General features: G+C 44.6%; 1 protein-coding gene across 12 annotated transcripts in view; it reads left to right on the top strand.

Moving 5' to 3' along the window:
* The window catches only part of NFIA (nuclear factor I A), a 249,339-nt gene that overhangs the window by 138,827 nt on the left and 87,765 nt on the right, over positions 1-22,747 (top strand). For all 12 annotated transcript variants that reach the window (XM_059853665.1, XM_059853667.1, XM_059853664.1 and 9 more), the window contains one exon: positions 20,594-20,668. In XM_059853665.1, the coding sequence (XP_059709648.1) occupies positions 20,594-20,668 (75 nt within the window). The remainder of the gene's footprint in view (positions 1-20,593; positions 20,669-22,747) is intronic.

Below are 22,747 nucleotides of genomic sequence, written 5' to 3'. Positions count from 1 at the left end.
GAAAAGCAAGAACATTTTTTGATGCCCTGATATTTTGCTCAAATGAGGGATTTTTTCTGACCAGCTGGGTGGAACACCCATGTGGAAAATTCCCCACTTTTGTAGTTGCCTAATGGTATGTAAAAGCTTCGTTTCAGTTGGCACCACAAAGTGATTTTGCAATTTACCCAATCAAAAAAAAAAAAAAAAAAGGTGGGGGGGGTTATTGATTTTAAAAGCTTGTTAAATGTACTGGTTTGGTGATGTGTTTTATAAACAAACTAGTTTTCAGTGAAGTGAGGATGACAAAATGGGTAGTCTGATGTAGTGAAGTGACTGCATGCCTGGGGATCAGGAACAACTGAATTCCCAGCTCAGCACTGCTGTGGACACTCTCTCAGGCTTTTATTCTCACTTTCAGTCGTGGAAACAACTATCAGATAGATTTTCTTTTTGTAAGTAGGATTATTTTAAACTTTTGTAGGGAAACCTTTTGCTCTTTTTTGTCTGCAAAGTGGGGATATTTGCCATTCTGGCTTTCAGAGAATATGAAAAGTCAGATTCTGCTCTGCTCCATCAGGAGTTGAACTCTGGAGAAAGGCAGGGAAGAGGTAGCAGAGCAGTTAATAAGTGTGGTACAGAGCTGTGCTGCTGCTGTCAGCAAAGGGATGTCAGGCAGTGTTTGTGTTTGATGTGGTGGCACTGCTGAATGAATAAGTGCAGCGTAAAGGTGCACACGAGGTGTGCAGTGCAGAGCAGGAGAATGCTGTGTCATTTCTGACAGCCTGCTCTCCAGCAGGGGACTGTGGTTTGGTGGCTCAGAGTGGGTAGCACAGCACTTTGATTGTAGATGAGCGAGTTCTTTTTAAAGAAGTTGGTCAATTCTCCCATTTCAAGTGAGCAGGGCAGCATTCATTAGTACAGCTGATTGCAAATGTGTGCCAAATCCATTGCTCAAACAATTTCTGAAGAGGGAGAGGCATTTCTCTAAAAAATAAAAATGTGTAATGCCCTGACCAAATGCTTCTTGGCGTTAATGCGGTCTCACTGCTTTGAGCTGCAAGTACCTGAACAGCACTGCAGGAAATGAAAGGCACATTGTTCATTGAAACATTAAAAAAAAAAAAAAAAGAAAGAAAAAAGAAAAACAATGATGCACCGTAGCTGGCAGAACTCGTTTTTCAGCCCTGCAGTAATTACACTGGACTTGTAAATATCAGCTGTGAATTCTTTGCTTAAGTAGGGTTGGACTTGAGTACTAAACCTTAGAAAAATGTTTAAGTATATGCTTACTTTTCCATGCCTAAAAACAGAAAGGAGGAATTTCTGGTCCTTGAGCTGTGGGGGAAAGAGAAGGCCACAGTGGGAACAAATGCAAAGAGAAGTTTCTTCTTCTCCAGGCAAAGCTGGTCACGGAAGGCATGATTTAGCTTTGGCTGAAAGGAAGGAGGAGATTATGTGTGGGAAGACCCCTCTGCCTAAACTAACAGGCTGCAGAGCCCAGTCCCTCTGGGAATGCTTTCCTTCTGGTCCCAGATGTGGCATTCCAAGCAGTGGGATAGCTTGGGCCAGTGCAAGCAGTGCCTGCCCAGCCCAAGGCTTGGGCACTCTTCTTGGACTCAGAGCTCACCCTTCAAACCCTCATCCAAGCAGAGAACTGGTGACTGCTCTTGGTGGCTGTCCCCATCACTCATTCCAGGTGAAATGGCAGCTGAGTGACATCCCCTTCATTCCACAGCCAAATTTTTAACAAGGGGAAGTGTTCTGCCTTCCAAGGCCGTCCCTTCTGCTCAGGCCGTGCCTGACCTCTCCTCTCCACTGCTTCAGGTGGTGTCCAGCTGCCTCACAGGCTTTCAGAGCTAAAACAGAGCTCGATGCCAGCTCTCCAAGGAGGTGCTGGGGTTGTCTGGAGGCTCCCCTGTCCTTGGATAAGCCCCTCAGCTCCCACCTGAGGAGTGCAAGGACACGAGCAGTGCTCTGAACCCACAGTGCTGAAAGTGGTGCTGTTAGAAAACACACGGTCTCAGATGACTAACATTCCTGAAACACCTCATTTTCAGGAGATAACTGAGCCTTGCAGAGAAAGTTTTCTATCAGTTACAGCTGCAAAGGCAGTAATACAGTAATGGCAGCTTTTATTAATGTTCTTGTTCATGGGATTATTTGCATCAGAATCTTATAAATGCAAGAAGACTCTCCTCTCTTGTTTACAGAGCCACGCTGAGGAGTTATCACAGCCTGAGGGACTAATCTAAAATTAACTTTCTTCAGAAAAAGCTTTAAAAAAAAAAAAGCCCTTAGCATTTCCAATAAGGAATCTCATCGCTGGCGCTGAAGTCAGAGCTCCTGGTGATGTCAGCTTGTTTGCACCTTTGTAACTTGCCAGGACCAAATTCTGAACAGATTTGCACCCTTACGGATCACGTTGTGTGCTGACTGGGAACAGCAGTGGGGAAATTTGTCCAGGCTTGGAAGCTGTGGCCGAGTCAGGGAGTACTGGTGGGGTTTGGTCTCTTCTGGCTTCCCTGGGACTGGGCAGGACAGGCTGTTGAGTCTAACAGGACCCATCAGCCAAGAAAGGTCTGACGAGGTCCAACCTGTGTTTCATCACCCCCTGAGAGTGCCTGTAGGCAGCTCTGAGAGCCAGCGTTTCCCCAGGAAACAAAAGCAGATATGTCTGGTTATAAATTTAGCTTATGTGTGATGTAGTCTTGCATTTCCTTCGTCTTGTTTCATTGCATTACATTCCCCAAAAGAACTAGAAATACAGCATTTCAATCATAATAATCTAGAATTGAAGCTTTGCAGCGTCCAGGTGTATTTCCCATCCAGATTCATGACTGTCATGAAGAATCATCTGAATTATTAGGAAAGAAAACATCATTTTCCCCTATAATACCATATTCTTTTTTGAGTCCAGACTGAGGCAGAGTTACACCATTTCCAGGATTTAGTGGGTCCTGTGGTAGGCTCAGGATTTAGCCTGCTTATCAGTGGCTGGCCCTCTCCTGGGGGAATCCAGTGATGGCAAATGGCTCTGACTGTCAGTCAGGCCAGAAACGGGGACGTCAGTGGGGTCAGCTGTGCAGCCTCTGCTGGGCATGGCTGGAGACCCTTCTCATCAGTGACCTGCAGTGCCCGAGGGTTGGGGATTGACAGAGGGCTTCAGCTTCCACTGCTGCTAACCATTAACCTTCACAAGCACAGCATTCCCACAAAAAATTCATCCAAGGCGAGGATGACAGGAAATATTCAAAGCATGAAATGAATGCTTATAGCATGACAAAGCAGTGCTTGAAAGACATGAAGCGTTCATTGCGCTTGGAGTGGCTGAGCACTGCAAAGGAGAGGAGAAATAAGTGTGGCTCCAGTATATATTTTTATTTCCCATTGTGTGTGTACAGAAAAAAGGCAATGAAGCCTTCCAACGGATAATACAGCTGTGATTATTATAAGTCTTTTCAAAAATGCATTTTTATTCTGTTGCTCCATCCCATTCTCTGTCCCATGAATCTTTTTTCACAAGGTAACAGCCAGGGCCACCTAGAGGGCAGCTTGGAAATGGGATGGCCAGGAGCAGCCTCTTAGGGAACTCTTGAGCTTCCCTTTGCAGGGTCAAGGATTTTCTTTGCCCCGAGGGCACCTCAGTGTCAGGTCACTGCCCCCTGCTCCGTGGCAGCACTGGGATGGGCAGGCAGCCATCCTGCCCATGTCCCAGGACACAGCAGCTGGAGCTGTGAGCAACCACCAGCTTTCACTACAACTGTTTTTAATGTCTCTCTTCTTGGGAGAGTTGCTGTTTAATTAGCAGCTGAGAGCTGGGTTGCGTCAGGGTAATTGCGGCCGCCGGAGCGGACCACAGGCTGAAGGAGGCTTGGAACACCACCCTGCCCACCAGGAAGCTGGGCACTTAGGGAAAGGAGTTTATTTGTGGTGTGGGCATCGTTTAATTTCTGTTGAGTGGAGAGGGGAGTTTATTAGAGGAGGGAGGATGTGATGCCAAGGTCTGGCTTGCAAAACAAAACCCCAAACCTTTCTATTTGCCTTCCTATGTAAAAATTCCCTAATGCTCGGTAATGTAAGACAAGGGGAAAATTTTACTTGCGGGAGAATTGCCTTCCACAATAACCAAGAGAAAAAACACAAAACGCCCACACCAGAGCAGCATGATCCAAAATGTGAACTTCTTACGCCTCCCCAACCCTCTAGGTTAGGCTTCCAACCAAGTGATCTTTTATTATCAACATGATATACCCTTGACATAATTTGGCGCAGTAAAGCTTCTTCTGCTGAACTCGTGATTTCATTTACTAGATCTGATGAAAGTTCTGTGAACCACAGTAAAATGTGATAATTAGTAGTTTAATTCTTTTAGGGTGTGCGTATTAATTGAAAAGGCTTGAACTATAAATACAGGGCCTGTGGATAAAAGCCCCCTCTGAAATCAGTCGCTTCACCCAAGTATTCATTACTCCACATCTACTTAGGTGGTGTCTCTTTGTGGCAGTGAGTGGGAAACCTTCACTCAGAGGTCACAGCAGTGAAACCCAGGCTGGCTCACCGCTGCTCTCCTGCCATCAGAAGTGCTCCCTGGCCAAAATTTTGCCCTCTGTGGTCAAACCACTGGAAGTTAGGAATGTGTGCTGGGAGCCGTGCTGTGTCCTGGGGAGGTGCTGGCTCCCTTCCTGCAGAAGTCAGAAGGGGATGAAGGCTTGAGGCAGAGGCTGTGGCAGCAGTGGTTGGGTGGGTGCCTTTCTATTTTCTAACAAGTCCACCCAAAGGCATCAGAGATTCTCTGTGACTCCAGTCCCAGCCAGTCTGACACTTTTTAGCAAAAGGTACTTTTCCTCCCACTTACCCTTCCCTGTCCCTGAACTACCAGCACCTAAACTTCTGTGGGTGGCTTCAGCCAGAGCTTGGTTCATCCAGATGGGAATGTCCAAGTGTAGATAAGGGATTGCACTTTCCCACTCATACTCAGGTATTCTTTTGCCCTGACTTCCTGACCAGCACAGAAGGTGTTCTGTTGCCTCCAGACCTTTCCAAATATATCTACACACTATGGAAATGTGTGTCATTTTTTCACACCTATTCTGGTTTCTGCCTGTGGCATAGTGCCTTTATGAATCTTGTGGTTTTACAGGTACAAGGTGAATTGCTTTCAAATGGATCCAGACCTTCACACTCATACTTGGTTTGCACACTCAGAAAAAACTTGTATGACTGCACATGTTGCAGATTCTTGGGTTTATCAGGTGCTTTCCAAGTGACCTTAATTTTGTAAGCCTGGAGTGGTGTACCCCAGCAGGGAGGTGTGTGTGAAGGGCAATGCACAGCTCCTGAAAACAGCATAGGAGATTGCTGCTGTTGTCAGGGGGGGCACTTTAGTGAGACCAGGCTCCCAGAAAAAGCCTCATCACTTCTCTAGATAATTAGATACTATTTTTTAATTGCAGAAGTTGCTAGCTAGGAACTGGAACGAAAGTTTACGGCGGCTCTCTTGGAGTTGTGAGAATAAAATCCCCTCTGAAGCCTGGCTCTGGTGTGACTGAAATGGAAAAGTACCAGATCCATTTCTTGGAAAGTGAGAAGGAGACTTTTATTTGCAATGGTCCGCAAATATTTTCCCAGGAGGTAGTGAGCATGGCAAAAGGGGCAGGAGGAAGGTGAGAAGAGTGAGCCACACTTGTAAACACACTCCTTTCCCTCTGCTGTTGTTATCTGGCCCAAAAAAAAGGGCGCCACGAGTTGTTTACAGCGGTTCGTGTTGTTCCTTCCTGCTCTTTCTCAGTGCCCTATCTTCACTTGGGCAACTTTTTTTTCTGGGTTGTGATAGTGTCTGGGTAGGTTTGGGCAGTGGGGTGGTAGGAAGGTGCAAGTTGATTAAATGTGCTGCTTGCTATGTGCATTTCGTGTCTGCTGTCTTAACATTTTTTTGTTAAGCACTGTTGCAACTGAAGAAAATGCTGAAGTTTGACAGTTGGGAGTTACTGCTGAGTATGTGCTGTAAACTATATCATCCCTCTGCCTTCTCCCTTTCTCCCCCTCCTGCTGGAACCAAATGATTTATAAAATGCCTTCACATTCTTGAGTGAGTTCACACTATCACCTCCAGGCACTGCACTGAGGAGTCTTAGGAGTGGATGGGAAACACAGATCTGATAGCTGGTATTTATATGAAAGGGAAAAAAAAAAAAAAAAAGGGCTGATTAAATTTAAAGGAGAAAAGTTTCCTGCTGTGCCCCAGAGTAAATCTGTAGTCAGTGAAGCACCTTCTAGTAAACAAGAGATGTGCGTGGTTACAGTGGGGTTTTATTATTACCCACTGCCATTGTTTTCCATTTTCATGAGACTCAATTAATGCAATCATTTTAGAGTGTCTCTAATCATTACCTCCTGCCCTCCCTCACTTGCACTTGAAGCAAGGGGATCTGCTGCAAGCCACACTCTGGTGTGAGGAGCCAGCCCCTCGCTCCCATCCCTGGCGAGGGGAGGCACAAGGAAATGATAGGGCTGCTCCAGGGGATCCAAATATTTATCTTCTCTCTGTCTGGCCTTTTCAGGACACATGGCCAGCACCCCAACCTGGGCTGTGGTGTGCCCTCCCATGGGGCCCTACCCTAGCCAAGCACAGGGATGTCAACAGCAGCTCTCAGACAGTGCTGGGCCAAACCTCTTGCTGGTATTTCTTCTCCCAGGATCACAAGGGAGGGTTGCTGCTTATGTGGCTGTACCACTCTCACTCACCCAGAGAACCCAGAACCCAGTCCCAGTTATTTTTCTACTTTAATTCCTTACTCTTAAGATTGTATCTGTAACAGAAGGCTCTTTGACAGCTGCATCTCCATCTGAAAGCCCGCTGGTGTTTGGGGGGGTGTCCCCACCTGACCAGCTTTGCACTGCAGACCTCCTGCAATTTTCCCACATGTTAGACCTCAGAGTCCTGATTTTCAGAATCAGGGAATTCGCATTCAGGAAGTTTCCAGCAGCAGAATGCAGAGAGCTGGCCCTGTCCCCCACGCCGTGCAGAGGGGAGCCAATTTCACCGCACAGCCGAGCATGCCAGAGCTGGAGCTGCAGGGGGAAGGGAGGAGGTGAGGGGCAGGAGAGGCTGGACAGCAGCTTGACAGACTGAGGAGGCCGTGGTTTTGAGGCAGGAGGGGATCCCCACAGATTTTTGTGAGGGAAGGCTGAGAGCAGTGGTTGGGAAGTGGCCCACGGCTCCATTTAAATGAATAACAAAGCGGGCTGGAAAGGATGTGACAACCCGAGCAAGCAGCTGAGGAATGAGGCAGCTCAGTGCTAGTGAATCCAGATTTCTGTCTGCCATGGCCATGAAGGATGGATTTGCAGTAGGACTGGGGGCTGTCCACTGTTAGAAGGAGAGGGAAGTAAAGATCATCCCATGTACAATATAAATGTAAGTTGTTATTACTACTATTGCTATGTCAGCCGTAAACTGTTCCCACGAGAACAGAGATGCAGCATCATTGAAAAAGAATGTCTTACTGTGAAATGGGCAGCAGAAACACTGTGGCATTATCTGCCAGGCAGTGAATTTACCTTGGTGACAGATCATTATTCCCTCCTGCAAACGAACCGGATGAAGGGCAGCAACACAAGGATAACTCAGCAGCCCTTGTATTTTACAGGCCTCTGAATTGAAAAAACAAACAAACAAAAAGTAGCCAGATAAAGCTGTGAGGATGGAGAATGTCAGCAGAGGTTGCTTGGGGTAAGACATGGGGAAGAAGGCAAATTTTCTTCCATATCTATGCTGACATGATACGTGGACTAAGACATGGATTTAACAGTAGGCATTAAAATGAGACACCAGTGGTGAGCCTAAAATCCCTCCTGTCCCTCTGTAATCACTGGAGATACCAGGTCTTTTGAGAGTTAATCTCTCTCTGTTGAACCTCAAGGAGTTTTAAAACCGAGACGTTTCAAACACTGCAAATTGCTCTGGACCTGAGATTCAGCTTCTGGAGGAAGTCACCCACCCCTCTCCCGCTCATCCTGACAAGCCAGAGCAGACAGAGTTGAGACAGAGTTGCTCAAGAGCAAAGGTGTCTCTAGCAGGGCATGTGGACTTGGCTGAGTGATTTCTTCATCATTAGATGTAGGGAGTAGAAGAGTGGACAGTCTATTGTCCACGTGTACTTTTTCCCTTTCTGTTTTTCTTTTGAATTCTACAGAATGGGAGTTTCTTAGATAAATTATCATTTTTGACAAGTATTCATGTGCTCTGTAGAAGAATGTGTCTAGGGATGGGCACACTGGAAGAGAGAATTTCCTCCTCAGCTCTTCCAGTGAAGTCTTGTTCTCAACTGCCCAAATGAAGCCATTATTCAAAAGTAAAAATGTTCTGTTCCAGTTCTTGTTTTCATTCTTTCATGTGTCTGGGGACTAAACTTCTGTGTAAAAGAGCCCATTCTCACAGGATGCCTTGCCTAATTTTGCAGACAAGTGAGGTTCAGCTATTCCAATTACGATGAGATAAGAATCTGAAATGTTTGGGATCGCATCCATCCTGAGTTGAACTCTAACTTTTCCAAAATCCATCCATCATTATTTTTCCCTTTATTTCTGCATTTCAGTAATGCAAGCAAAGGAGGATCAGAGAAGAAATGAATGTTTATGCATCATAAACCATAATGGATGGGTTTTCTTTTACCTGAGTTGCTTTAGTTTAATGTAAAGCTCTCTGCCAGTGGAATTCCTTTTCCTTTTTCATTCTTTCCTGCCAACTTGAAAGTCAGGCAGAGTACAAACTGTCACAGGCCAGACTGCTAAGTGTGGCCCAAAAATACAAAGTTCTGGCCTCTATGGTATCTTCAGATTGTCTTAAACACACGAGGATAGAGCAGTCCACCCCAGTGCCATGTTTCTGCATCGCTGGGTATTGCAGTGTGCCACACACACTGACTGCTGGGATGGGTTAGATGGTCTAGAAAGGGAAATCTTCTACCACAGGAAGGGAGTGCAAAGGCTTAGCTGTGCAGCCCAGCTTCCAGCAACAGATTCATCCCAGGTTCTCACTGGTACCCCAAGAGCATGTCTGAGTTGCTGCAGGCTCCCTCCTGGGATGGCACATCCCACCAATGTCATCCCAATTCCCTGAGCACCTCCCCTGGAACCACCCAATCTGCCACACGTGGGATAAGCACTTGAAATCAGGGAGGGATGAGCAAGGTCCCTCTCTGTCTCTTTTGTTTACTCTGTTCATGTTGAATCCCTCACAATGAGTGAACTCTGAGACCCCCTTTGGGCTACAGCTTGAGCAGATTACACGAGAAAAATAAACTTGTTCCGTGTTCTGGCCTGACCTTGGCCTGAACCTGAGAAAGTGAATGCCCCCCTCACACCAACATGTGTCTGTAGAAGTACAGTAAACACAAATGGGGGTCACTGGCCCTCTCTGTCCTGCAATCCCAGGCCAGGAGTCTGGAGTTTTGGGCTGTCCGCCCAAGTGCTTGTTAATAAATGTCCATTCTTAGTCCATAAAGGAATGTAGACAGGGCATGCTGCCCTACAAAACACAAACTTAGAATGAAAGGGAAAGAGAGTCTCATGGTGCAGAGCTCTGCTGCTGCTTTCCACACCCAGCAGTCTCTTCCCACTGGATTTATATCCCTGGTTTGGGACTTGGCTGGAGAATTGCCCACTTGTACACTGGGTGTTCTCCTCTGCTGTCTGTGGGTAACCCTGAGTGCAGCAGAGCTTGGGAAGTCAGTCACTCAGTCTCTGGGGCTTCCTCCTCACTTCCTGGGGGGACAGAGACCTGGCAGAGCCTGGGATATGAGCCTGGAGAGCCTGGGTCACCCCAGGGCGGGGTTGTGCTGCTTCCAGTGGAGCCAGTCAGGGGCCAATGATTGTGTGACATGACATGACTGGTGACAAATCTCTTCCCTCCCCAGCCACAAGAATAACTAAGGTGTAAAGTTAGTTAAAATAACTACTATGTAACCAGTAGACATCAGCCTAGTTGGGACTAAAATCTATCAGACTTAGTTGTGTGCAAAGAATAGAGGAGTAAGAGACTCGTGGAGAGAAAACTCCAAAAATTCAATTGAAAGGATAGGTAAATACACAATATCTATGGAGTTTACCGTGAATTACAGTTTGGCTCTCCACTGGTGTCAGCTGAGAACTGACACCATCACCACCAGAGCAGGACTTGGCTTCCATGCCCAGCTCCCTTACTTTCCCATCACATTTGTACAATCTAATCTTGAGCAGATACTTCCATTATCGTGGTGTGCTGCCCCAGCCTTTTAGAAGGGCTGTGGTGTGAAGAGAAGGGAGTGCCAGGAAGGGAGGATGAGAGGAGAACCAGTGGATGAATCACCAGGGTTTGTGTCCATATCACCCTGCAAAGTGAGGCAGGGGAGCTGCCCTCACCTGACCATGTCCCCAGCAGCTCCTCCTGGACTCTGGGTTTTCCTAGAGAATCCTGCCATATTATCTGGGTACATGGATTATTCCTGTAACTATAAACTAAAGTGCACATTAAACCCCCCCCAACACCTCTTTTTACAGCCCCCTAATTCTGTGTCCACAGGACTTCAGACTCCCTTGGTCCAGCTCTGGGTGTCTGAAGGGTAACCTTGGATGCTCCACTTATGTCCCACCAGCTGAGGGAGGCTTTTATAGATCCTGAAATGATTACAGCATCCTTGAGTGCAGTTGTGTAGTTTCTTGGCAAAATGCTAATTAAAGCGAGGTGTTTACACACAATGCTTATTTAAACTTAAGACTTATTTGAAAGAACCTGCATACTTCTAGTAACTGTGTATCACAGCTTTATTGAGGATCATGTTTTTCATGCAGATTGTGTTCCCATACTCTGTTATCAGCGTAAATGAGCCCATGGCTTTATGTTCAGGCCTGCATACTTCCAGGGCATCTGAATCATCCTGGTATTTCATTTCACCGTCTAAAATTACTTTTGAAATACTACGGGTTTTTTTAACTTGCTGTGTTATGGCAATTAGAAATCGCTGTGTTTACTAGGAACAGGGAGTCCAGCAGAGCAGAGTGTTTAATGTGATGAACAGTGTTAGGAGCTCAAAGAAAAGTCAGATGCGTGTCGACACATATCAAAGCTGTTCTGCTGCTCAGAATGACTGTTCGTGATACTTGTTTCATGATAAACTTCCTCAGAACATGATGTTACTGGAAAAAAAATGATCCACTCTGAGAAACACGCAGGTGACACAGTTGAGTCAGCAGCTTGCAGCAGTGACACAGGCTTACGTTTATAAAAATCCCCTCTGAACTTTTGTCTCCTGCTGTGTGTACATCAGAGCCTTGAAATCTGTCCTGCTTCTTGGTGTCACTTGGTAGCAGTTCAATCTAGCAAAAATCTTTCCACCACCCTGATGAGGAGGTAGATTCCCGGCCTTAAAAGTCTCAATAGTCACAAAACTTTCCCCTTTCGTAAGTAATTCACCATATAAATGTTACTATCTCCGGTGACCACTGCTATCTCCGGGGAAATGATAAACATGGAAAAATAACAGACTGCTGTGGAAACCAGCAAATCCTACCTCCCATCCGAGAGGGTTTAATTATTGGAGCCGCAAGCATTTTGCCGTGCACAAGCATCTCGGCATTCATAGGTGGAAAGTACATCATGCTGTGTTTGAAATATCAACTGGATTTAAAAGAAGGCTTTGTGCTTCGGCATGGACCTTTCTTAGCCTCCTGCAGATGGTTCCTGTTGCTGAAAAGAGACATGACTTGTGAGATGGGGAGACCTCCGTGCCGATTTTCCGTGCTGCTCTAATCCCGCTTTACACCCATAAAGGACTTCGGTCCTTAAGCCTTTACCCTCTTTCTCCTAAATATTAAAATTATTTTCCTGAGTGTCATACCGTATTAAAGCAGAATGAAAATGGTTTTAACAATTGCTGGCATGGGGCTTCTGTACAGCATGTGTGTCACAAATCATGTCACTTTTCAGCAATAGGGCTGCTGCCAGCGGGAGGCTCAGAAATGCTCATGTTAATCAAAAATTTTAATTTCAAATCAAATTGACAGTTTACACATGGTGAGAAATGCTTCTCACCATGTGATATTTCAGTATGCTACACTGGGCAAAATGGGTGCACTTTCCTGTTAAGAATTTTGACTACAGTATCTGCAAATTTATGGGTTTCAGTGTATTGGGTATGGTAGTGGTTGATCTAAGGGAGCCCCTTGGAGAATAGGAGACAGAAGGGTTTTCATGCAGCCTGGCACTGGTGAGCCGCTGTTGGCACATGCTGCTGGAGAAATGACAGGTATTCAATAAACATCACTATGGTTAAGAGGAAGATTTAAAGGAGGGAGGGGCTGCAGTGCTATAAACAGGATTTGAAACAAATGTGCTTATTTCAGCCCGTGATTAGTCTGAATACCTAAGTATTCCACACCAGTTTTTAAATATCCTTACGTTTATTTTCACACTGATGTTCTTCACACAGCATGAACAATAATATTTATGGCATTAATACTGCAGCTAAATTCTAATTTGGAGCAGTGTAAACCCAAGTAGACTCGGCGTGTTCCAAGGCACGCTCCGGCGGCGTGCGGACCGGAACACGGCCACCGCACACAGCCCTGCCATCGGCTCCTTCCTCCTGCCAGCAGCATCCCAGAAACCTGTGGGCAGAGTCAGGAGGCAAAATACCAGCTGATGCTTGGTGAGGAGTGAGAGGAGCAAGGGCAGGGGATGGAGAGAGGAGCGAGGGCAGCCGATGGAGCGCGCGCAATCAGCCGCGGACAAGCGAGTTGTACAAACCCACACTTTCAGGCTCCACCAGAAATAAGGTCAAAAAACAAAACAAAACCATCAAAAAACGACCAGTGGATAGAACTATGATCCTTACATTATTCTCTTTGTGAGGTTTGCCAGCTGTCCGGGGGGTCCTGAGGTTGGTGCAGTGCCGAGTTCATCATTGGGATGTTAATTTACGGAGGCCTTGGAGATGGAGATGGGCAGGGATGGCAATATTCCCTTCTGGGTCTTCCCCTCCAGTGCCCAAATTTCCCATGGGGTGGGTGGGTGCCTGTTGGTGGGTGCCCAGGGAGCACCCTGCAGCACCACATGCTGCCAGCTTTCCCTGGAAGCTCCATTTGGACACTGAGTCACTGGCAATATCACCACAAACCTTGGAGATATCAGCTGTCATTGCTCTTGTAACCAGGGCTGATGTGAAAATATGAAGATAAATAACTCCTTCATATTATTATTTTCAGGGAGGCAGGCTTTTCTTTTTATTACTCTTTTTATTGTTGGATGCTATAAATATTCCAGAATTATTATCCCAAGGTAGATTTCATCTCATTTACTTTGAAACGCTTTTGAGGAGGCATATTATTTTATAAGCTGCCAAATGAGTATGACCATTTATAATGATTTTTTTCTTCTTTTCTTTAATATTTCATTTTTGGATGGAGGACCTGAAACAGAAATATGCTAATTTAAGACATCTGTTGTTTTTCAAGCTATAGGCCCCTATCGGTATTAATGCAGGTTTTTTTATCAAATTGGGTTTATGGTAGACAGGGAGATTCTAAATTTTTATCATTATATCAAAAAACGGTATTTAACTGATTTCTCACACACACAAGTGCTGAAAAGCACCCAGTGATGTTAGGAGTCATCAGAAATGAAAACCCACAGCAGACTTCTTAGATCTTGGAATGGTTTCCATTACACAAGGTCTTTAATGTGAATTGAAATGCTTTCAATGTTTCAAGAAGACCTTTGTCTTCATGAGAAAGGAGCTCTCCGTGTGCCACCACTTGGACAAAACCTGACATGATTTGATTGCAATCTGTAATCGCTTCATTAACGGTAATAAGTTTCCATTAATTCCACTATCTCTGCACTTAAATCTAAAATGAGTTGGAATCTCCTAAGAGCTGAGGCTGCAGTGGATCCGTGCAGGATCAGGCTGTTGGTGACACACCTGATGCCAGGTTTGCTATGATCCCACGTTTATTAATTTGCAGCCCAGACTCTGAAGCCCAATATGACAAATATCAAAAGCATAATTAGGCATTTTTCTCATTAGAGATTCTAAAGTGCCACAGGTAGGAAAGGTAGCACGCAGGGAGAGGTTGCACGTGTATTTGTGTTGTGATTCACCTCTGGAGCATCTCTTCTCAGATGGGTTCCTTAGGGAAGGGTCAGAGTCCTTCCTCCAAACCACCCCCAGCAGACATTGATTCCCAATGGCCACAAACCATATGGAAAAGGAGCTGAACTTCAGCTCTGGGCACCCACAAAAATGAGCAGACAATTTCACTGTCTGCTGGATACAGACTTTTTAGCTAAAACCCAAAAAGGCAAATCATTTACCAGTGGTTTTGCATATTGTGAAGGGTTAACAAAACTTTCATTATCACAGTCTATTAAGCCAGGACCAGGAAACAATTTCTAATCAACACTCAGATCTGGGCAGGGATTGTGCAGTCTTTTGTAGGAGGCCTCAGATCTGTGTTCTCTATTCTCACATGCTCACTTCCAGCTGTTGTCATTGAAATCCCACATAATCTCCCCGGGTCAAAGGGCAGTCATCCATGACTGCCGCTGTTAGGAGGTTATGCTGATTTCTGTTGTCAAATATTGGCCCTTTTCTATTTCAATCACTCCCATTCTACTTTTTTTAACAAGAAAGATCCAGCCTAGAATTGTATTACATGACTTTAAAGTCTTAAAAGTGTTCCTCTATTGTACTAACACGACATGCCCTGGACGGTCTAATCCATCCTGCTATGGGCCACAAAGAAAGTTCTGGTGCTTCTTAAAACCAAAGGCAGGTAGTGAGTCAGGGGAAATAACAGCATCTCTGACATATGGCCCCACAGTTATTTTCATAAGAAAATGTGCAGTTTGTCCAAGGTGAGAGCTGTTGCTGTGGCATTAAAATTATATTGGAAATAACAAGCCAAAATCGGAGTGGGAGCATTTGTCAGGGAAGGAGAGAGAGGTTCCTGCATCACCTTTAATGTACAATGACTTGCTGAACTCTTCTATAAAATGCCCACGAATTAAAAACGTGGTCTGATTTACCATTAAGGGTTTATCAGTTACAAATTTGAGGAATGCATTTTGTGCAAAGCAATTAAAACAAGGCCACCGTGGCAGCTCTGGTGATCAGTATTTGAGGGCTGCTGGTAAATGCAGATTTCATTGTTCCTACATGCTGTATCCCAGCCTGGTGTTGTCTGCCATCAGAATGGCACAGACATTCCCTTGGACAGAATATTGTGGCTGGCATAGATGGTCTCTTCCATCTTCATTTTTTTAGATTCAGAGTTAAGTTTTTTTCGATATACAAGTTAGCCCTGTGGATCTTGCTTTGTATTTCCAGAGTGAGATAGAGCTGAGCTATTTCTCAGCAGTGGCTGGGCTGCCTCAGCTGGGTCAGCCCAGCCTTGATAAACTCACCTTCCAATTAAGCAGGGTGTAAATGCTATGAAGGTCTTGACTGGAGCACGCATGTTCAGTCCTTCCCTTTTTTGCTGGAGAATGCAGATTAGGAGTTACTCCCTCACCCCCATCCTCCTCAGCCATGGAACAGCTAATCTTTTGGGAGTCCTGGGGGTGAGCTGGGTTCCCTCTGATAACATCCCCTCTCTCCAGGCCTGCGTGTGCTGTGTGATACAGACATTAATTTTCTCATCCACATTATTGCTCCGCATTGTTTGTGAAACATGGGATTATCTAGATAGAGGATAAAACCAAAAGGAATCAAGTTGCACTTCGAGCAGAGAGGGCTTTTCTTTTAATCAGGCATTTGGTGAAGATAATAGGCTTGAGACCCTAATTGATTATTACTATTTTAAGGTTTTAAGATGGCTATGTATAGTGAGATGCTGAACATGAAAAAAGCCTTATAAATGGGTTCAGTGTTAGTTTGGGGGACTTGTGTAATTTCAAAACACTGAAAAGAAATCAAAGTCTCCCAAAAATCTGTTCTCTGAAGCTTAATACACCATCACTCAGACTGTAGTGGAAGAAAAATAACTGGATTTGGGCTTCTTCATCTTCAAAGGAGTAACTCTCTCCCGGTTTTATTTAAGCTTGGCTTTCAGGAAACCAGCTGCATCTCTGTTTAGAAAATACCTTGTATATTTATGGTGCAATCTAACTATTTTATAGCAAAAATAATACTGTTGGAATACGCAAGAAAGCCTGCTAATTAAATAACAATAATACCTTGAGCACCTTGAAAACATCTTCAGATATTCAATTAAGGAACAATAACCCGGTGAACTTTAACCTATAGACTATATTCAGACTTTCTGCATAAAAGTAATTGCATCAGTCATGATTTTCTCAAGCTACAACACAAGTTCTTGATTGGTAGCTCAACGTCTGAGACTCCTTTTTACTGCATTAATTGGGAAAGCAGACAATACTCTCCCTGTAAACTCCATTTTAGGACGAAGGTTAGTTGCTTTTGTACACGTTTACTCATTGAAATAGGAATGTTTGCTTAATAATTCAAAACAAATAGCACTAGACAACAAGTCCTAATCCTGATTTCTCCTCTGCCAGTGTAAATTAGGAGAAAATGAGGTGAAACTCTACTTGATAGGTATAGAAAGATTTGTTTAAAACTTCTTTGAGAGAGATCAGAATTAGGCTCCAGCAATTGAAGCCTTTTCTTCTGGCTTCTTTGCTGGGATCCAAAAGAAGAATATGTAAATGGCATTGGGAATTTTCTCCCCAGTTAAAGCAGCCATCAAGTTATGGAAAAATGTTTTCCATGTGGTACCTGGTACAACAACGTCGTGCTGTTGTGCACAATGATTTAATAGTTACTACCCTGATCTTTTTTAGTCAGTTTGCTCTTATTATCCTGGGTGTTTTCCCCCCTTCAGGGAAAGATGATCATCCTTGTGGGCTGAAGTGAGATCTTAAGCAATGAGCTAAGCCCTACCTGTCCCCTAGACTTGCCTGAAGGAATGATTGAACCATTTATTTTAATTCCTCCTGGAGGTTGTCAGCCCATCTTTGTTTGGCAGGGCAGTGAGCACGTGCATTAGCCAGGCGTGTGATGGAAGTGGAGCACGTGCTCCAGCAGCTTTGCTGAGTCAGGGCCTGCCCTGGCCAGCCACGTGTCTGAATTTGTACCCAAAACTGCAGCGAGTCAACTCTGGGAGGTTCATTTTGAGCACCTCCTTTACTACCAGACTGTGACTGCTGCCCAAAACTGCAGACATAACCTGCCATACACAGCAGTTTCAATGTCCCATCTCTTGGATACTGAGCAAAATTATCACAGTGCAAGTGTTTCAGTAAAGTGCCCAATGAAAAATAAATCTTGGGAGCTTTCAGGATGTTTAATCATCTTTTCAGTGCAGGAGCTTCTTAATGCTAACATCTGCATATGTAATTGCTTGACTTTACCTATTTTTCTCCTCATTCAGAATTAGGTGGATCAGCCAAACTGATGCATTTTTGCATTTTGACCCCTGTTAATAACGTTAGCTTCACATCTTTTGTCAGTGCTGCTGTTTCCCGGTAATTCTTCTTTTACACATTTAAGTTCTTAGTACTATTTCCCTCATTTTCTTCTCTCACTGTTATCCAAGCTCAGCAAAAGCAAGAGTCTTAGGCCTGGATTTTGCAGTCTGAGCCATCCAGGCAAACCTTTAAAAATTCCATGGGGTTCTACTGAACTGCAAATTCACAGACCAGCCATACCCTAGAATACATTCATGACCCAGCTCTAAGCCAAGGGCAAGGCTTTTGAGGGTATCAGGGTATTCTTAATGATTGGCAAGGCAAGTCCCTGATTTCCTAATGCTTCTAAGTAAATATCAAATTGGAGAGTTGTGAAATTCACCTCTCATTTGTGAAATGTTTATTTTTGGTATTGAAGGGTGATAATCTTACCATGCTCGTTGCATGCTGTTGTTTAATGATTACTATTACATGTACTCCCAATAAGGAATGTTCCTGCAGGAGTGAGTGGGCATTTGAAGTGTACCCAAGATAGGAATACTGAAGTCAGCATGCCCAAGATAACTTGTTCATCTTCTCTCATGCCCTGAGAGTTAGAATGTATTTAAAATGGCACTTTCATTTCTGGTTTCACCTGTGTGTGACAGGTTAAATAGCGTGGTTTGCCTTGCCACAATCACATTTTTACTGGATAATTACAAAGGGCTTTGCGCTTCCCCTTTAAAAAATCAGCCAAATATCCTACAGTGACTGTGATTCAGGGCTTTTTTTTTTTTCCCTTCCATATTTAAATTTCACCTTCACTCTCCGTGTGGTGCGAACCTGCCCGGGAGATGCAGGTGGGAGTGGACACCAGAGCAGAGCCAGGGTGGTGTGCTGCAGAAAAAAACAACACGTGGCAGATGTTCGTGGCATTGCTGGATGCACTTCTGGAAGTTGCTCAGATGCTGCCATGATGAGCACAGTGTGAGAAGTTACATAGCATGGACTGGCTTCCCTCCGAAGGGCTCTGCGGAGTAGTAAGCGTCCTGGCCCCGATCCAGCAAGGCACTTAAGCATATGCTTAATTTTAGGCACATGAGTGGTTTCAGTGAAGACCTAAGAGAATTATTTTTAATTCACAGATCATTTAATTCAATAGGCAGGTCTGCTGCAGCATATGAAAAGTAGATCTTCATATTAAAAATACTTGGGAAATCGGCGATGAACAAACGTTGTGTATGGGCAGCGAGCGTTTCTAAAAAGCAGAATGAGGTAGTCATCACCTTTATTGTGGGAAAATACAAAGTAGATCAGGCAAAAGCACTTACAGCTATCTGGGAGCTATTTCTAAATTGAAAATAAGGAAAAATAAAAGCTTGTAAGAACATTTTTTTTCATTTGAAGTAGGGAAAAATTTATTCTCTTGATGTAAATAAAAACCTTGTTTGCAGATTGAGGAATTTGTTTGTGTTGAATTTCAGCATCAATTTCAATATTTTATAGTACATTTATCTACAGCTGGAGCATGACAGATTTGTGTATATTTATATGTTTGTGTACATAATACATATGTATACACACATACACAAGGATGCCCAAAGATATACATATACACAGTTTGAAAACTCATCATTATTGCTGGAGTATAAAAACATGCCTGATGCAGAAACTTGTCTCGAGTCTGTTAGCTTAGAGACTGCGTTCATCTGGCACCGTGGGCTCCTCACAGAAACAGGGAACTTCTTCTGTGTAGGAGCAGAATTCCATCAGATCTTGGCTGGAGGTGGAAGGCTCACCTCCCTCCAGATCTCTGCCTAAACCTTTCCCTGACACACGGCCTGACATTCCACCCTCTGCAGACCTGCATTCTTTTTTGCATCCCATTCCACAGGTAAAAATGGCAGTGGGATATTCTGGGTTTGTGTAAACAACCCCAAAAAGAAAAGCCAGGAGTACCAAACGTGCAGCTGGCGTTAGTCCTGTTGCTCTGACCAGTAGAGAAAGGTGCCCAGGTATTCCCAGCAGGAGCGTGGGGTGCAGGAGAATACATGGAATGCAGGGAAATCATACTGAGCCTGACAAACAATTAACAATGGAGCAGATGGTGGCCCTGCAAAACATTCAATAATAAATGTGTGCGTGCGCCGGAATTGGTGACTCTAAGTAGGACAGCCTAAAAAGGTATGCCACTTATCCTGTGGGCAAGCAGGACTTTACAGTTCTTTTAATAATCCCTTTATCCTGCGATTTCTGCTGTGACCCTGATTTCCCAAGCAGGAGGTCAGCCTGGAGTGCAGCCCTCCCTCTCATTGAAGTCCGGCTCTGTCCCGCCGGATCCCGGCCTGGGCTGCAGCCCGGGCTGCTCCTTTGTCACTGAGCATACCCGTGAAAATTAAATGAACATTTGGTGGTAGGCATGTTTGCAGAGAAGAAGGAAAATGCTGTTATGTAAAGTGCCATCACATTTTGATACTGAGTGTAGAGGCATTCCTTGCACAGGGGAGGTGAGCGTGGATGCTTCTGCCCTGGTTCCTACAGACAGCCCACCAAGTTAATACCTTTTAGCTTGAGATTTATTTTTCCTTTCAAAACCTAGTTTGAAATGTTGGAATTTTTTTTTTTCAGTTGAAAAGGCCTTAATTTAATTTTTTTTTAACCATCTGCTCTTCCAAGATCCCCCTAGTGTAACCTTAGAAAAATGAAGAATATATCTTTAAATCTTGTTTGGTTTGAATGAATGGGTAGATAATCCTGATCAGATGTTTCTTCAGAGAATAATGTTTAAAACGATTATGGAACTTAGCTGTCCTGTCTGTTTCCTAGGTACAGTATTTTCATTTCAGTTGTGAAGTCATTAGGGGTCATCCAAGGTAACCGTTTATTAAAATAGTCCTCTTTTGTTTCAGATTTCCTGTTGAGATGCTTTAACATGTAAAAATCTCCCTGCTGATGTGTCATGTTAGCTTTCCTAACCTCTAGATAGAAACCACAAAGCAGCCTACATAGCTGTATGACTGGTTACCCACCTACATAAACAATAATTACTGCTAAGTGGGAAATTAGATGTCACATTTTAAGTCTAAATGAAAGTAAAGTATTTGAGAATACTGTCATTAAATGCTTGAAGCTAATCGCAGTTCTCTCTCTCTGTTTGTTTTGTAGGACATTTGGGCTTCCAGGACAGTTTTGTCACATCAGGTGTTTTCAGTGTGACTGAGCTAGTAAGAGTCTCACAAAGTAAGTATGGTGGTGTGTCTGATTTTTGTGGTTTCTGCAATCCAAGTTAATTTTTTTCTTTGGTTCTTATTGTTCCCTTCCTCAATTCAGAAAGCGCATCTTGAAAATTAGGACTTTCTTCTCCCTGTTTTTTGCCAGTGGACAGCATTTATGTGCCACTTTTATTTCTTTTAGAGTGAGCTGATAAATAATTTGATTCTGCAAACTTACATGTGCAAGTTGATAAGCTGGTCTGGTACCCAGCTGAAAATGGGCAGGGTGCAGACAAATGCATGAGAAGTCAGCCTCCCATGGATCCCTTGGTGGATCCAAGGGTTGTATTGTAACCAGACCTCTGGAAATGACCTGATCTGTGCACATAAACCTGGAAATTTTCTGATGCTGTTTTTTCCCATTGTGTTCATCCATGCCATTGTACATCCATGTGTGTGATTGTTGGGGCTGTCCCAGTGCAGGGCCAGGAGCTGGACTTTGATGATCTGTGTGGGTTCCTTCCATCTGAGGGTATTCTCTGAACTTGGGGTTTGTACACCTGCAAGTTGCTGAAGTCATTAATAATGCCAACAACTGTGCCAACTTCAGCCCTGCAAATCTCACACATCCCGGCTTCCCCAGGCCCACGTTTTCCATTAGCTGTATGGAATTCTGGCTTCTGGAAGGATTTGGGATGTGACCTTTAAAGAATGCTAATGCCCCCAGCATGAGTGACACGCTGCAGCATGATCATTGCAGCCTTGTCAATACTCACTAACTACACCAAATTAAGAGCACCTGTCACCACCCTGCTCCATTGATCAAAGGGGCATTGATTGTGTTTTGCTATGACATAATCCAGATAGTCCAAGGAAAGAGTGTGGGCAGGGTCTTGCAGAGACACTGCTGCAAAGCCAGGCCTGTAGGGACTTTTTTAGGGATCTAAAATATTCTTCCCTGTGAGGGTGAGGAGGGCCTGGCACAGAGAAGCTGTGGCTGCCTCTTCCCTGGAAGTGTCCAAGGCCAGGTTGGAGCAACCTGGAAGTGTTGTGGAAGGTGTCCCTGCCCATGGCAGGGTGCAACTGGATGATCTTTAAGGTCCTTTCCAACCCAAACCATTCTGTGATGTTTTCTCCAGCTGGTGTGGAGATAATATCACATTATCACCCATCACGACTGCTCCAGGCGAAACCCTCAGCTCTGTGCCCTTTTACAACCTTGGGGTGCAACCAGTCTCTTTAAATGATAAAAATGGTTCTCCTCCTAGATAGCAGAAATATTTATTTGTGTGCTGGCTCTGGGAATGTAATTTAAGTCATTCTGGGTCTAGAATCTAACTGGCACAAACCAAGTAGAAAATCCGTGGTTTTGAGGGAGAGCACAGAGTTTCTCAGAGGATTTTCCTGGTTACTACTCTATTTTGAAGAGTAGCATGTCTAGGAAAGCTGTGAAAAAGGTTTCAGCAGGTTTGTTTTTACTCAACTGGCTTCAGCAATGGCATTGAAACAATTAGATAGGGTTAGATGTTGGCTGAGTAAACACCTGGTTTATTTCCTCTTTTGGAAAGACACTAGCTAGGAAATTTGCTTTACATTCAGAAAAGGGATGGTACAAGGAAAACATGGCAAGTGGGGGTACATGAGAGCTTTCTGCCCTGGAGAGAGGCCGAGAGAAAAACGTTGAAGAAAACATTTCTTCCCTGACAACTGGTGGGAATTTTGAGAGAAGGGCAAAGTTAAGAGGACTCAGAAGTCAAGAGGAGCTGCTGAGAGCTCAGCACATTTGCGAATCAGTTCACTTGCTGAAGTGCTTAAGCAGACACTCTGGGATCTGGCTGGCTGTGCAGGGAGCAGAGACTGGCTGGTACCTGCAGCCAGGGTGGACAAGCCCAGGTTGTCACCAGGATTTGAGTGTCACCGTGCTGTGTCACCTCACTTCAGTGTGACAGCGTGAGGCTTTTGAAGCCCGAAGGGTTCACCCTCCCCCTCTGCAAGGCATCCCATTTCCCCACAGCCTTATCTGGGCTGGAGGAGCCCTGCACAGCAGAGCTGCCTCTGGACTCTGTCAGCCTTGCTCCATGTGTGCACTTTTCCTAGGAAAGTGCCC

The sequence above is a fragment of the Haemorhous mexicanus genome, chromosome 9, assembly GCF_027477595.1.
Source record: "Haemorhous mexicanus isolate bHaeMex1 chromosome 9, bHaeMex1.pri, whole genome shotgun sequence".
Classification (NCBI taxonomy): domain Eukaryota; kingdom Metazoa; phylum Chordata; class Aves; order Passeriformes; family Fringillidae; genus Haemorhous; species Haemorhous mexicanus.
The sequence above is the reverse complement of the archived record's forward strand: the minus strand, read 5'-3'. Positions and strand labels throughout refer to the sequence as shown.